The sequence below is a fragment of the Scyliorhinus canicula genome, chromosome 2 (genome assembly GCF_902713615.1).
Source record: "Scyliorhinus canicula chromosome 2, sScyCan1.1, whole genome shotgun sequence".
Lineage (NCBI taxonomy): Eukaryota > Metazoa > Chordata > Chondrichthyes > Carcharhiniformes > Scyliorhinidae > Scyliorhinus > Scyliorhinus canicula.
Genome location: NC_052147.1, coordinates 266,217,096 through 266,233,705, shown reverse-complemented (window position 1 = coordinate 266,233,705; position 16,610 = coordinate 266,217,096). Strand labels below are relative to the sequence as shown.

The 16,610-nt window shown below is 45.6% G+C and overlaps 1 protein-coding gene across 1 annotated transcript in view; it reads left to right on the top strand.

Annotated features, from left to right (window-relative positions):
- The window catches only part of epb41l5 (erythrocyte membrane protein band 4.1 like 5), a 104,033-nt gene extending 101,193 nt beyond the window's left edge, over window positions 1–2,840 (top strand). The window contains exons 22-23 of the mRNA XM_038790307.1: window positions 1,422–1,564; window positions 2,659–2,840. Coding sequence (XP_038646235.1) covers window positions 1,422–1,564; window positions 2,659–2,722 — 207 coding nt within the window. The 3' untranslated portion in view covers window positions 2,723–2,840. The remainder of the gene's footprint in view (window positions 1–1,421; window positions 1,565–2,658) is intronic.
- Window positions 2,841–16,610: the final 13,770 nt, after the last annotated feature.

Below are 16,610 nucleotides of genomic sequence, written 5' to 3'. Positions count from 1 at the left end.
CATTCCAGAGTCGCATGTCAAGCCATCATCAGTAATTTGTACTTTTCAGCGCAATATAATTATTTGTAATTCCGATTTAATGCCCTTCTGTATACTGCTCCTCAACCAGCTTATTGTATTTTTAAAAATAATTTTAGAGTATCCAATTCTTTTCTTTCCCCCAATTACGGGGGAATTTGGCATGGCCAATTCACCTACCCTGCACATATTTTTGGGTTATGAGGGTGAGACCCACACAGACATGGACAGAATGTTCAAACTCCACACGGACAGTGACCCGAGGCCGGGATCGAACCCATGTCCTCTGTGCCGTGGGGCAGCAGTGCTAACCACTGCGTCCACGTGCTGCCCAACCAGCTTATTGTAAACCACCTATTTCGACCGAGCCACTCAGATGGTTGGTTAATTTTCAAGTTGGCAGCCATCGGTGTCAATTTCACTGCAGCATTACCATCAAAGAGCCGAAAGCCAGTCTAGGATTGATCATTGCTGTTCCTCTAATCCTGGATTATCCCAGCTGTCATCAATTAACCTATCTGCTGAAGCAAAAAAAAAGTCTAGTGAGATTCATGAAGAAATATTTAGCTGTTTGAGTATTACAAAAAAAAACACAAGCTGTTGAAGCTTTTAGTCTTGCATTCAACAGGAAAGACACAAGAATACCAATTTTCAAAGGGGACAACAATTTGTACTGCATGAGAAGGGAGTGTTAATTGGCTGGCAAGAGAATTCTGATTGGTAAAGGCACTGACATGGCAGTGCTCTAGACTGCAAGGGTTCTGATTAGTTGGCAAATGGTCTGTGGTTGAGGCATCACCATGGAGAATGCACCGAGGGCAGGTTGCCCCCCCCAAGTTTTTGTTAAATTGGAAAAGTGCAATGCCTGGACACGTTCTTTTTGCCTGCAGAGGACAGAGCCTGTGTATGAATTTATGTGACTTCCAGCAAGCAAAATTGAGTCACATTGTGGGCCTGACTGATAATGATAAATTGGTTGTTAGTGTAATTCCTAGCACACCTGGGATTTTTCAGTAAGTGCTGTCCAATTACTGATTCACATATAATGTTGGGCACTGTTCTAAGTTTCACAAACATGGGCTGGTTCAGTACGGTCCCTATTTTTCCTATTGTGAACAGGCGAAGGGACACGCGGTTTGATATGACCCACCAGGCATTGGGGTGTACGGTCCACATACCTGACATCACACCGGCTCTGAAATTCATATTCCACATTACTCATTTGTGTGGTAGGCAGTACGTCATCTTGGCTTGTTGGTGCAGATTACCACTCCTGTTGCTACTTCAAAAAATCTTCAGCATTCCTGCTTTTTTTTTTAAGCAATACTTCCAGCCGACCAAATGTCTATTTAGCTTATTTCTGATCTTTGTGTTTTTATTAAATTTTTTTGATGTTGACTTAGGGCAGGGTGGTTCCAAATGGAATCTTTGGTCGAGATGTCTCTTCCACTGTAAAGGTATCCAAATCGCCTGTCGAACCTGCACTCTTTCCACTTCCATCTCCCACTCCGGCTCAGCATTCCTTGGAGTCGAATTTTTCAACCAGGTAAAGTCTTGTTAATAGCGTCGGTTGCTGAGGTATAAATGAGCATGATTTGAACCCAAGCCTCTGTTCAGTTGAAAATGGGAACTAAAACATTAGAATTAAGTGGTTCTAATTTATGGAATGTCGCATTTGGATTGCTCTCCAACCATAATTTCAAAGGTTTCACCCTCCAATCCTTTCCTGATCTTGCCTCACACACTGCTTCCAGATTTACTGCCAGTTCTGCATTTCAGACCTGTGCCTATTCAGCTTTGGGTGCCCACTGCCCAATCCCAGTCCAACATTTATGGCCGAATATTCGCCCAAGCTCTGGACTTTCTTCACCTCCCCAAGTGTCTCCAGAACATAGAACACTACAGCGCAGTACGGGCCCTTCGGCCCTCGATGTTGTGCCGACCTGTGAAACCATCTGAAGCCTATCTGACCTACACTATTCCATTTTCATCCATATGTCTATCCAGTGACCACTTAAATGCCCTTAAAGTTGGCGAGTCTACTACTGTTGCAGGCAGGGCGTTCCACACCCTGACTACTCTCTGAGTAAAGAAACTGCCTCTGACATCTGTCCTATATCTATCACCCCTCAATTTAAAGCTATGTCCCCTCGTGTTGGTCATCACCATCCGAGGAAAAAGACTCTCACTGTCCACCCTATCTAACCCTCTGACTATCTTATATGTCTCTATTAAGTCACCTCTCAGCCTTCTCCTCTCTAACGAAAACAACCTCAAGTCCCTGAGCCTTTCCTCGTAAGACCTTCTCTCCATACCAGGCAACATCCTAGTAAATCTCCTCTGAAGCCTTTTCCAAAGCTTCCACATCCTTCCTATAATGTGGTGACCAGAACTGCACGCAGTACTCCAGGTGCGGCCGCACCAGAGCCTTGCTTCGTCTCTTTCCCCCACGATGAAAAAAAACTCCCTCTCGGCAGACCTCCCCAACCAAGCTCTTGTGTCACCTTTAATGCGCCTGCCCCCCTCCCCCAATCCCCTCGCTGTTCTCCTCTGCATCCGGTGCCTTGTGACTTCTCACTGTTAAAGATGTTAACGTCAGTTGTTAACAAATTGTGATGGATATTATTTATCTCCCTGCAGCGTTATTGCCAAGGATGTAGAGAAGCCTGTGAAGCCCAAGGGGTTGTTGACAACAGAGTTGTGAGGACTCCAGGGCTTACCTTTGACCCGTTTATGAAACAAAAATTGACTGTCAAAGGTGGCCTGTGTGTATTTGGACTCTCTTTCAGACATTCATGTGGAGTAACCCAGCAACATTCATGACCTCCTTTTGTACAAAATCAGAGCTCCACGCTTCCTCCTTGTCAACTAAACATATGGGATGGTCGTTGTAGGAACCCGACCCTGGTGGGTACGTAAAGCAAAGACCCCACAACAAAAGAAAAAGGCTTCTAATTATGATTAGAGAATGTGAATTCCTCCTGGATTAAAACTACTGGAAAATCAAACACGGGTACAGGAGACACCTGGAATAACTGCCATAATTTCATCTCAAAGAATAAGACGTGCTTCGCCAGCAAGAGCAATAGTTTCTGTTGGCTACTGATCCTGAGGAACGGCTGTGGGAAGCTGGAGTCACACTGATGGAGTAATTGCTGACGGGCGAGCAGGGAGTGGAGGTTGGAGGTGGGGGTGACAACACTGTTGCCCCGGATCTCCAACCCAAATGCAGCTTTGCACTGCGAACCACAGATCACCAGTCAAGTTCCGCCCAATGCTTTTGTAAAGAGTAGACACTTTAAGATCTCCGATTCTAACTACTGAGGCATCACGCGATATATGGATTCTGGATCTAACTCCAGTTTATTGGTGAATTGCCCGGGGTTGAAGGAGTCCGGAGCAGGACGATAACATCGGCACGAATCCCGAATTAGACTGATTCTTCCGGAGGTTCCTCTTCCTCTCGCAGTGGTTTGAATAACTTCCCAATTTGAGGTCCTCCTGAACGGTTGGCGGGTGCAGACGAGCGCCTTTCAAAGTGGAAGACAAACTTGAGCCTGGCCAAGTACCACATTTGTGACAACTGTTCACTCGCCTGTGCAAAGTGTTGAACAGCAGTAAGTGCCTAGAAAATCCTGGCAAGGCACAGCTGGCCGATCGGCGATGGTTTCACCTGTCATTCCTTTAAATGTGAAGGAAAAAGTACAACGTGGCTTGCAAAGAGGAGCAAAGGTTGTTGGGTGGGGGAAGGAGAACTGTGACCATGCAACTTTCAACCAATAATGCTTATGAAACTAACTTTTTTCCAACTGGTTTCACATTGAATTTACATGTTTGTTAATTCCTTGTATTCTCTCTGTTTGGGTCTGTTTCTTTCTGCTCCTGTCCCTCAATGCTCAGCCCAATCCCAAACACCCTACAACATGCATTCTGCCTGAACTTCCCCCCCCCCACCCCCAAAACCTTTGATCACTCTCTAAAGAGTAGGATTGTCCATCTAAGAAACTCAATGTTACTGGTCATGGGATCTGTGCGTCCTGGTGTGGCTGATGAGCATGATCCTCAAGCCGCATCTTCAACCAGACACTTGGCAGGTTTTCCGGGAGGCGGGATTGGTCCTTGGACTCTACACCGTTGGTATTCCTTTCTCGGGCTCCTTTTCTGGGCCTTCTCTTGGCCTCCAATGTCCTCAAAGAATTGTGTCCCTCCAATCAGAAGGTCTCTCCAAGTAGACCTCTTGTGAGCAAGGGTCTCCCAAGCATTGGCGTCTATGTTGCATTTCTTGAGGTAAGCCTTCAGGTTGTCTCCTGAAGTGCTTCCTTTATCCGCCTGTTGGGGTCCCTTATTTGAGCTGGGCGAAGAAGATTTACTTTGGCAGTCAGGACTCTGACATCCTAAACACATGGCCGGCCCAGCAGAGTTAGTTTCAGATGATCATGGCCTCATGCTGGTGCTCCTGTCTCCTTCAAGGACACTGATGTCCGTGCTCCTGCCCTCCCAGCTGATGCGGAGAATCCGTCTCAGACATTGTTGGCGGTACCTCTCCAGGGTCATAGGTGGCATCTGTACATAGTCCAAGTTTCTCCATTTATTGAATTCTGAGAGCTGCTTGAGGGGTTCCTAGATTGAACTGTCCCCATGCCTTCTCCCATCTGTCCCAGCTGTCTTGGTGTGCCAGAAGGCCTCCCATGATGATGGGCAAGTGGAAGAGATACCTGTTCCATTTGTGAGCTGCAGTTCAGTTGTAATTGTGGAGAGGAAAGCACCCCTCATCACTTTATGTTTCACAGCCCCCACCCCCCCCCCCAATCCCACGCTGCTATAAAATGCTTCAAGCTGGGTGTGACCTAACCCAGTAACATTTGAACAGAACATGATGAGTATAACCTGCACTTAATTTAAATGTGCAGCTACTATTCCACACGGTCTTATCCAAGTGGACACCTCTCTTTGGGGTCTATTATTGCGAATCTTTTCTGTAACTTTACTAAGATCGAGAGAGTGTGTGTATGTGTGTGTGTGCGTGGATCAGTGCATGCTTTAAAGTTCTTCACCCGAGTAGTGCAGAGTAACGCAACTCCAGTGCATGCCATGACTGGTCCTTTATCTTTCCCTCTCTTTCTTTGAGAGGGAAGATGTCTCTGTTATAATTAACACCTTGTCTCCTTGGTGCCATGATTAGTCCGTAATCATAGGGTGATGGAATCTGCTGAATTGTAATTGCTTCTTATAGGTTCGTAGACCCCCTCCCCCCCCCAAAACAAAATGTCCAGCTACTGATTACTGTTATTTCGTTGCATGTTTTCACTCTTTGTGTGGTGGAGAGGTCGTGTTCACACTTGTCCTTCTGTAGTGCTCATACCTACCCAACTTCATTGCCTCCTCAAAACTACACTTTGCTAAATTTGTTCTCCAAGCTGCTGGTGCTTGACCACAACCACTGCAGTGCAAAATCCCCCTGCTTCAGGAGTGTGTTTTGCTCTCCAATAATCACACCTCAGCTTCACTGAGTTCTGACTGACTTGGATGGGTGTGTGTTTCGTCTGTATGCCAGAGCCCCCTGTGCTGTTGGCGTTGCTGTCCTTTGGGGTGGAATCCCATCTTGAACTGAGATCTGGCCTGCCTGCTCAGGAGGGTGTTAAATACCTCATGGCAGCAATTGAAAGACAGGCAATTCCACCAGTGGCTTGGCCAACACTCTACCCCCAATGCTTAAATGATCACTATTTATAGGGCATTGGCATAAATTGGTTAGAAACATTATGACACGAGGAAAACATTTAACTTGCCGAGCCCGTGACAGTCATGTCATCAAACTCCAAAGAGTAATGCACCACACGAACCACTGTGAAATGTTTCAATGACCCTCCATTGAAATACAAGTACTTTTGTTCATTTTCTCCCCTTGTTCGTTCTAGAATTGAGGCTTGAACCTATTCCCCTTGGTGGTATTGACACTTTTAAACAAAGAATCTTAACTGGCGCATCTCTTTGTACCCTGATGTAATGAAAATATATTGTTTTGTCTAAGGTGGTAGTGTAAGTTTGTCTCGCCACAAGAATAAGTCTAGTTAAGTGAAGTTTCTCGGTGGCTCTGCGGAGGTTGGGGCGACCTGTCGAACACTGTGGTCACACTTTTTGTATTGACACCTGGCAGCTGCTATGATTTAAGATGGAGAGACTGGTGGTAATTCTGCTCTCAATGTATTTGTGGATTTTCACATCCGTGTACTTCACTGTGATCTCTACTGGATAACGAGGATGTATGAAACTCCAAAGGACATGTGTCCTTTTCAACTTGTCTTTAACCAGGGAGTTTAATGAAGTCAAGTGGACATTCCTGTGAAAGATATACAAAAATCCGTAAAGATAACTTGTATTTCAGTTAGGCTCATGCTCAATTTTAGCTTCATAATCAACATATTTTGTATTGTGTAACTTGAGTGTCAATTTCCTGGTATTACATGAGGTGAGGAGGCAACAATTCCTCGGCAAGGTGGTCTTGCATTGTTTCAGGTTTGGGCCTGTTGAGCCCAGTGCAAAACCGGCGTTCCTGCCAGCCGGTGACCTCGGGTAGAGCCAAACACGTCGCACTTCGATTTCCTTTCTCGGAGAGTGACTTTATACTCGGAACCTATCAGGCCTACACTGTTCCGGAGTAACAACAAAATGCTGGAGGTACTCGACAGGTATGGCAGCATCTGTGGAGAGAGAAACAGGTGTTGATGCTTTGAGTGGAAGATGACTCTCCTTCAGAAGTTAACTCTGTTTCTATCTCCCCAGATGCTGCTGGTTCCACTGAGTAATCCCAGCACTCCCAAGGTTTGGCATCTGCAGTATTTTGCATTTATTTTACTGTTCCCATGAAGTGAGGGATACCGTTGATACCGTGGCTAACGTCGCATTTTGCGGTGCACTTGGCCACAACCAACACTTTGAGCTTCAATGCCCCATCCAATTAAAATGGCCCTCCTTCAGCTTGTGGCAGAGATGTGGTTGGAGTTAATCTGGAGTAGCAATGTTCAGTTTTGGGCTCCACAATTCTGGAAGGATATATTGGCGGTGGAGGGGCTGTAATGCAGACTCGAATGGGGACTTAAGGGGTTAAATTGTGCCGAGATTACTTGAAGATGGCTTCTAATCCTTTGCATGTAGAAAATAAAGGAGCGCTCTAATTGGGTGTTTCAAATAATAAAAGGATTTCAAAAAGGGTTGGTAAAAGTGAACCTACTTTCTCAAGTGAGGAAATCCAAAACCGTGGGGCAAATCTGTCAAATTAGAGCTAACATTCGGGAGTGACATCAGCAGACGCTTCTCTACGTTGTGGCTCACAGAAATCTGGAACCCTCTTTCCCTTTACTTGAGGTGGTGGTGATGGTGTTACAGTTCGCTCCGAGTCCAAATTGCGATGGGTAAATGCATGTTTTAGCCCAGAGCTATGGGGTAGTAATGGCAACGGCTCCAACATTCTTTCCAGCACATTGCTGAGCAGGAGTATCTCCTGTCTTTACCACCACCTTTGACGCAGGTGCAGATTTGGGGGTTGCAGATTTGATCTTCAGCCTGCTTGACCAGTTGGTCATTAGGTCCTGGAGTGGGGCTCGAACCCAGAGTTTCCGGTTCAGAGACTCTGGCGGGTGAAGCCCACGACACTTCCTATCTTTAGATGAGGCATTGGATGGCCTTTCCAGTGATATTGCCCTCGAGAGGAGTGGTGAAATATTGAATAAAAAGGTTCTTAAACAGTATGCAAGTATATTTATCAGCTAGTGTATAAGATAGAACCACTGTTCGTCAAGTGTAATTTGTATCGTTAATTTATAGCGCTAGATCTTCATATCCAAGTGCAATTTTCATTAGTCCTTGAATAATTTATTTTTGATTTTAAAAATGCACGTTTCACTGCGTCGTCACCATGAATAGTGTATGTAGAGACCAGTATTAGAGTCACAGCACTGATTTCTGTATTTCTATGTAAGTTTGTTGAATAAAAGTACGTGGTTTGTAGTTTACTTACTCTTTTGTACATTTATATGGTGTAGTTTATCTTTTCCTCTTGGTACAATAAAAATTTTACTTGGATGCAACTGTTGGGAAGTTCTGGTGTGTGTACTGTGTCTGCCTTTGTTTTCATTAAAACTCTTTTAAATATTTAAAACTCTTGAGCTCATTCAGAACTCTGCTGCACCGAGACTAACTTCCACCAGGTCCCCTCGCCCCTTTGCTCTCTGACTAGCATTGGCTCCCAGTTTGACACTGTTGCAATTTTAGAATTCCCATTCAAAGAGTCAGTCGCAGCTTTCAAAAGGTAATTGATTAATGATTATTATTATTAAATTGCAGGGCCACGGGGAAAGGGAGCGAGTGGCACTGGCTGAGTTCGTGGAGAGAGTTGACTCGGGTATAACGGGCCTTGGAGCCATAGAACTCCTATAGTGTGGAAGGAGACCATTCGGCCCATCGAGTCTGCACCAACCCTGTGAAACAGCACTCTACCTAGGCCCACTCCGCACCCTAACCTGCACAGGTTTGACCACCCAAGGGGCAATTCTGCATGACCAATCCAACTAACCTGCACATCCTTACACACTCACTCACTCACTCACTAAACTGCACACACTAAACATCACGCACTAAACGTCACGCACTAAACGTCACGCACTAAACGTCACGCACTAAACGTCACACACTAAACTTCACGCACTAAACGTCACGCACTAAACGTCACGCACTAAACGTCACGCACTAAACGTCACGCACTAAACGTCACGCACTAAACGTCACGCACTAAACGTCACGCACTAAACGTCACGCACTAAACGTCACGCACTAAACGTCACGCACTAAACGTCACGCACTAAACGTCACACACTAAACTTCACGCACCTTCACGCACTAAACGTCATGCACTAAACGTCACACACTAAACGTCACGCACTAAACGTCACGCACTAAACGTCACGCACTAAACGTCACGCACTAAACGTCACGCACTAAACGTCACGCACTAAACGTCACACACTAAATGTCACACACCTTCACGCACTAAACGTCACGCACTAAACGTCACGCACTAAACGTCACGCACTAAACGTCACGCACTAAACGTCACGCACTAAACGTCACGCACTAAACGTCACACACTAAACGTCACACACCTTCACACACTAAACGTCACACACCTTCACACACTAAACGTCACACACCTTCACACACTAAACGTCACGCACCTTCACACACTAAACGTCACGCACCTTCACACACTAAACGTCACGCACCTTCACACACTAAACTTCACACACTAAACGTCACACACCTTCACACACTAAACGTCACACACCTTCACACACTAAACGTCACACACCTTCACACACTAAACGTCACACACCTTCACACACTAAACGTCACACACCTTCACACACTAAACGTCACACACCTTCACACACTAAACGTCACACACCTTCACACACTAAACGTCACACACCTTCACACACTAAACGTCACACACTAAACGTCACACACCTTCACACACTAAACGTCACACACCTTCACACACTAAACGTCACACACCTTCACACACTAAACGTCACACACCTTCACACACTAAACGTCACACACCTTCACGTCACACACTAAACGTCACACACCTTCACGTCACACACTAAACGTCACACACCTTCACGTCACACACTAAACGTCACACACCTTCACACACTAAACGTCACACACCTTCACACACTAAACGTCACACACCTTCACACACTAAACGTCACACACCTTCACACACTAAACGTCACACACTAAACGTCACACACCTTCACACACTAAACGTCACACACCTTCACACACTAAACGTCACGCACCTTCACACACTAAACGTCACGCACCTTCACACACTAAACGTCACGCACCTTCACACACTAAACTTCACACACTAAACGTCACACACCTTCACACACTAACGTCACACACCTTCACACACTAAACGTCACACACCTTCACACACTAAACGTCACACACCTTCACACACTAAACGTCACACACCTTCACACACTAAACGTCACACACCTTCACACACTAAACGTCACACACCTTCACACACTAAACGTCACACACCTTCACACACTAAACGTCACACACCTTCACACACTAAACGTCACACACTAAACGTCACACACCTTCACACACTAAACGTCACACACCTTCACACACTAAACGTCACACACCTTCACACACTAAACGTCACACACCTTCACACACTAAACGTCACACACCTTCACGTCACACACTAAACGTCACACACCTTCACGTCACACACTAAACGTCACACACCTTCACACACTAAACGTCACACACCTTCACACACTAAACGTCACACACCTTCACACACTAAACGTCACACACCTTCACACACTAAACGTCACACACTAAACGTCACACACCTTCACACACTGCTAAAAAAACGTCACCAACACTTCACACACTAAACGTCACACACCTTCACACACTAAACGTCACACCACACCTTCACGTCACACACGCACGTCGACACATCCTTCACGCACAACACTACACGTCACACACCTTCACACACTAACGTCACGCACCTTCCACACACTAAACGTCACGCACCTTCACCACCCTAAACGTCACGCACCTTCACACCCTAAACGTCACGCACCTTCACACACTAACGTCACGCACCTTCACACACTAAACGTCACGCACCTATCACACACTAAACGTCACGCACCTTCACACACTAAAACGTCCCGGCACCTTCACACACTAAACGTCACCGACCTTCACCCACTAAACGTCACGCACCTTCACACACTAAACGTCCGCCCCTTCACACCACTAAACGTCACGCACACTTCACACCCTAAACGTCACGCCACCTGTCCACACACCGAAACGTCACGCACCTTCACACACTAAACGTCACGCACCTTCACACACTAAACGTCACGCACCTTCACACACTAAACGTCACGCACCTTCACACACTAAACGTCACGCACCTTCACACACTAAACGTCACGCACCTTCACACACTAAACGTCACGCACCTTCACACACTAACGTCACGCACCTTCACACACTAAACGTCACGCACCTTCACACACTAAACTTCACACACACGTCACGCACCTTCACACACTAAACGTCACGCACCTTCACACACTAAACGTCACGCACCTTCACACACTAAACGTCACGCACCTTCACACACTAAACGTCACGCACCTTAACACACTAAACGTCACGCACCTTCACACACTAAACGTCACGCACCTTCACACACTAAACGTCACGCACCTTCACACACTAAACGTCACGCACCTTCACACACTAACGTCACGCCCCTTCACACACTAAACGTCACGCACCTTCACACACTAACGTCACGCACCTTCACACACTAACGTCACGCACCTTCACACACTAAACGTCACCACACCTTCTAACGTCACGCACCTTCACACACTACGTCACGCACCTTCACACACTAAACGTCACGCACCTTCACACACACTAAACGTCACGCACCTTCACACACTAACGTCACGCACCTTCACACACTAACGTCACGCACCTTCACACACTAACGTCACGCACCTTCAACACTAAACGTCACGCACCCTTCACACACAAACGTCACGCACCCTCACACACAAACGTCACGCACACACACAAACGTCACGCGCACACACACAAACGTCACGCACACACACACAAACGTCACGCGCACACACAAACGTCACGCGCGCACACATAAACGTCACGCACCTTCACACACTAAACGTCACGCACCTTCACACACTAAACGTCACGCACCTTCACACACTAAACGTCACGCACCTTCACACTACGTCACGCACCTTCACACACTAAACGTCACGCACCTTCACACACTAAACGTCACGCACCTTCACACACTAAACGTCACGCACCTTCACACACTAAACGTCACGCACCTTCACACACTAAACGTCACGCACCTTCACACACTAAACGTCACGCACCTTCACCACTAAACGTCACGCACCTTCACACACTAAACGTCACGCACCTTCACACACTAAACGTCACGCACCTTCACACACTAAACGTCACGCACCTTCACACACTAAACGTCACGCACCTTCACACACTAAACGTCACGCACCTTCACACACTAAACGTCACGCACCTTCACACACTAAACGTCACACACTAAACTTCACACACACTAAACTTCTCACACACTAAACTTCTCACACACTAAACTTCTCACACACACTAAACTTCTCACACACTAAACTTCACACACTAAACTTCACACACACTAAACTTCACACACACTAAACCTCACACACACTAAACTTCACACCTTCACACCTTCACACACACTAAACTTCTCACACACACACACCTTCACCCACACTAAACTTCTCACACACACTAAACTTCTCACACACTAAACTTCACACACACTAAACTTCTCACACACTAAACTTCTCACACACTAAACTTCACGCACACTAAACTTCACACACACTAAACTTCACGCACACTAAACTTCACGCACACTAAACTTCACGCACACTAAACTTCACGCACACTAAACTTCTCACACACTAAACTTCACACCCACTAAACTTCACACACACTAAACTTCACACACACACTAAACTTCACACACACACTAAACTTCACACACACACTAAACTTCACACACACACTAAACTTCACACACTAAACTTCACACACACACACCTTCACACACACTAAACTTCACACACACACACACCTTCACATACACTAAACTTCACACACACACACACCTTCACGCACACTAAACTTCACACTCACACACACCTTCACACACACTAAACTTCACACACTCACACACACTAAACTTCACACACACACACTAAACTTCACACACACACACCTACACACACACCTACACACACCTACACACGCACACACACTAAACTTCACACACACACACACACACACTAAACTTCACACAGTCAACCAAAACCGGAATTGAACCTGGGTCCCGGTGCTGTGATGCAGCAGTGCTAACCACTGTGCCACCGGGCCATCTGTGCTGTAACCATTCTGATTGTTTTCAAACCCATCCCCTCCTCTTCGGTGTTTATCAATTCATACCTCTGGCATGTTTCTGATTTTAAAATGAAATGAAAATCGCTTATTGTCACGAGTAGGCTTCAATGAAGTTACTGTGAAAAGCCCCTAGTTGCCACATTCCGGCGCCTGTTCGGGGAGGCTGTTACGGGAATCGAACCGTGCTGCTGGCCTGCTTGGTCTGCTTTAAAAGCCCGCGATTTAGCCCAGTGTGCTAAACCAGCCCCTAAATGATGCTGTATCATTGGCGGCACCCTCTGCTATCTTGGCATAACTCCAAAACTCTCTCCCACAAACCTTTTTTTTCTCTCTCTCTCTGTCCTTCCCTCTCTCCTTGAAGATGCTTCTTAAAATCTATCCCATTGACCAAACTTTGTCCTGATATATCCTTATGTAGCTTAATGTCAAGTTCTGCGTGATGGCACACTTGCACAGTGCCATGAGTTGGAGCTGGAACTGTGGACGAGTCCAGTTTTCACGATGCGGAAACTCACGGAACTCAAAGAACTCGCGAATGATTTAGCCATGTCAAATTTTCTTTATCAGCTGAAATTTTGACCAACATTTTGGGGGATTGAATTCTAGCCAGTTTCCTGTAGAATTCACGAATCAGTGGCTCAGCTCAAAATGCCAACTCCTCAGTACTGGGGGCGGTGGTGTTGCAAAACAGCCAATACTGGCATCCCCCAACTTGAGATCTGTGGCACAGAATTATTGCCAAAGATACTACTTCACCCTCATTAACAAGTGATTGATTTTGCAATCGGCAGAAAAAAGTAGAGTCGGATAAAAAAAAATGATACCTGCGATACGTTTTGTTCCTTCAACTCTTTTTTTTAAACGCGGTGTGGTGGCGGGAATGAAGATAGAATGGCAAGTGTGATCTTGCTGCATTGTAAAGATTCAGCCTCTTTAATGATCTTTTTATTGTCACAAGTAGGCTTGCATTAACACTGCAATGAAGTTACTGTGAAAAGCCCCGAGTCGCCACATTCCGGCGCCTGTTCGGGTACACGGAGGGAAAATTCAGAATTCTCAGCTGGTACGGGAATTGAACCCGCGCTGCTGCCCTTGTTCTGCATCACAAACCAGCTGTCTAGCCCACTGAGCTAAACCAGATCTCACAGGAGAGGCAGAGGACATGACTTAAAGTATTAATTATGGAGGTGCACATTCGCCCCGTGTCTGCATGGGTTTCACCCCCAGAACCCACAGATGTGCAGGTTAGGTGGATTGACCACGCTAAATTGCCCCTTAATTGGGGAAAAAAAAAATAATTGGGTACGCTAAAAAAAAAATTTTTTAATTTAAAAATTGTGTAGTTGCATTGCTCTTGACAGTGGAAACAAATGATTTGACAGTTGCATTCCAGGGGGAGGAAGAGGGAAACTGTGGACAGAGTAAGAAAAGAGAAAAATATAAGCCACCTCGTCTGGATGGAACGTTGCTGTTGAAATAACAAAGGCATTGATCGATATCTTTTGATCGTTGTTGGGTACAGGGGCAGTGCCAGAGATTTGCAGGGTTGATAATGTTATACTAGCATTCAAGAAATTGGAGATGGAGAAGCAAGGAAACAGAAGCCAGTCAATCTAGCTTTAGTCATTCAGAAGTTGTGGAAACTATTAACAGCAACAAAATAGAATTTCACTTGGGTAGACCTGGGTTAATCAAAGAGAGTCAGCCTGGATTTGTTACAAGCAGATTTGGGTTTGACTAACCTGATTGACTTCTTTGACATAGCAGAGAAGATTGTTCAAGGTAGTGTAGTAGATATCTACACAAGATTTAATAATAATCTTACTTTGTGTCACAAGTAGGCTTACATTAATAGTGCAGTGAAGTTACTGTGAAAAGCCCCTAGTCGCCTGTTCGGGTCCACGGAGGGAGAATTCAGAATGTCCAATTCACCTAAGAAGCACCTCTTTCGGGACAAAGTGTCTCACAGATTTTAAGAGGATGCGAAGGGGAAAGGTGGCGATAGGGATACAAAATTAGCTCAGCTAAGAATAGTGGAGGTGAAATGTTTTTCAGACTGGGGACTGGTTTGCAATGATGCTCCTCAAGGGTCGGTTTTGGATCCATTGCTTCTTTTGATTTTATAACCAATCTTGACCCAAGTTGGGGAGCAACATTATAGGTTTGGTGATGGCCGGAAGTATGACAAAGTAGTAGCTTGTGATAAAGGTACATAGAACATACAGTGCAGAAGGAGGCCACTCGGCCCATCGAGTCTGCACCGACCCGCCCTATCCCCGTAACTAATAATCCCTCCTAAAAGGTAGTGGTAGACTTCAGGATGTCACAGACGTGGTGATAAATTAGGCAGAAACATGACAAATGGAATTCAGCACAGAGAAGTGTGAAGTGATCCACAATGGAAGAAACAATAAAGTATTCTATTCTTCAGTACTGCAATGAAGTTACTGTGAAAAGTCCCTAGTTGCCACATTCTGGTGCCTGTTCGGGTACACAGAGGGAGAATTCAGAATGTCCAAAATACCTAACAGCGTGTCTTTCGGGACTTGTGGGAGGAAACGGGAGGGAACCCACAGAGACACGGGAAGTGCAGATTCCACACAGACAGTGACCCAAGTCAGGAATCGAACCTGGGACCCTGGCGCTGTAAAGCAACCGTGCTGACCACTGTGCTATCGTGCAGCCCACACGGCATTTAATCTACTTAAGATCTTTAAAATGGATACAGAGGAATAATTTCCTCAAGTCGTGGAACCAGAAAAAGGACTATGACATGTTCGCTTAGAGATAGGCTATTTGGAGTGAAATGAAAACACTTTTTCACATGAAAGGTTGTGGAAATCTGGAGTGAGATCCTCTAAAAGTCAGTAGATGCTGGGTCAATTGAAATTTGAGAAGGCTAGAATACTGTTAGGTGGAAGCATCAAGGTAAATGGAGTTCAAATCTAACTGAATAGCAGAATAGGTTCAAAGGATTGGAAGGCCTGTTCCTGTGTTCAGTGCCTCCCATATTGTTTGATACTCAGTTGAGGACATCCTCACTTAAGTCACTGATTGAAAGTTTTAAGGAAGGGAAAGTGGGGATACTGGGAGCTAGCCAACTTACTTAGCTCCCAACAGGCAGTAACACCCAATTCATTCTTGGGAGCCAAACTAACGCTGTAAACTAACTTCTAGCTCCACCATCCAAATAGGCAGGAAGGAAAATAAATCCGTACAGTAATTGATTCTCAATTACAGGTGCTGTTGTGTGGCAACTAGGCGATTTTCACAGTGCTTCATTTTAGTGTTAATGTAAGCTTACTTGTGACACTAATAAAGATTATTATTATTGCTTGTCTGTGGATAGGTCACTGAAACAGGTCTGTCAGAGCAGCACCATTGGATCAGTTGCCAGAAGTGGTTTGTTATATAAAGAACGATATAGCTTGAGGAATTGGACAGAACGTTGTTGGTGCTTAAGATCGATGCTC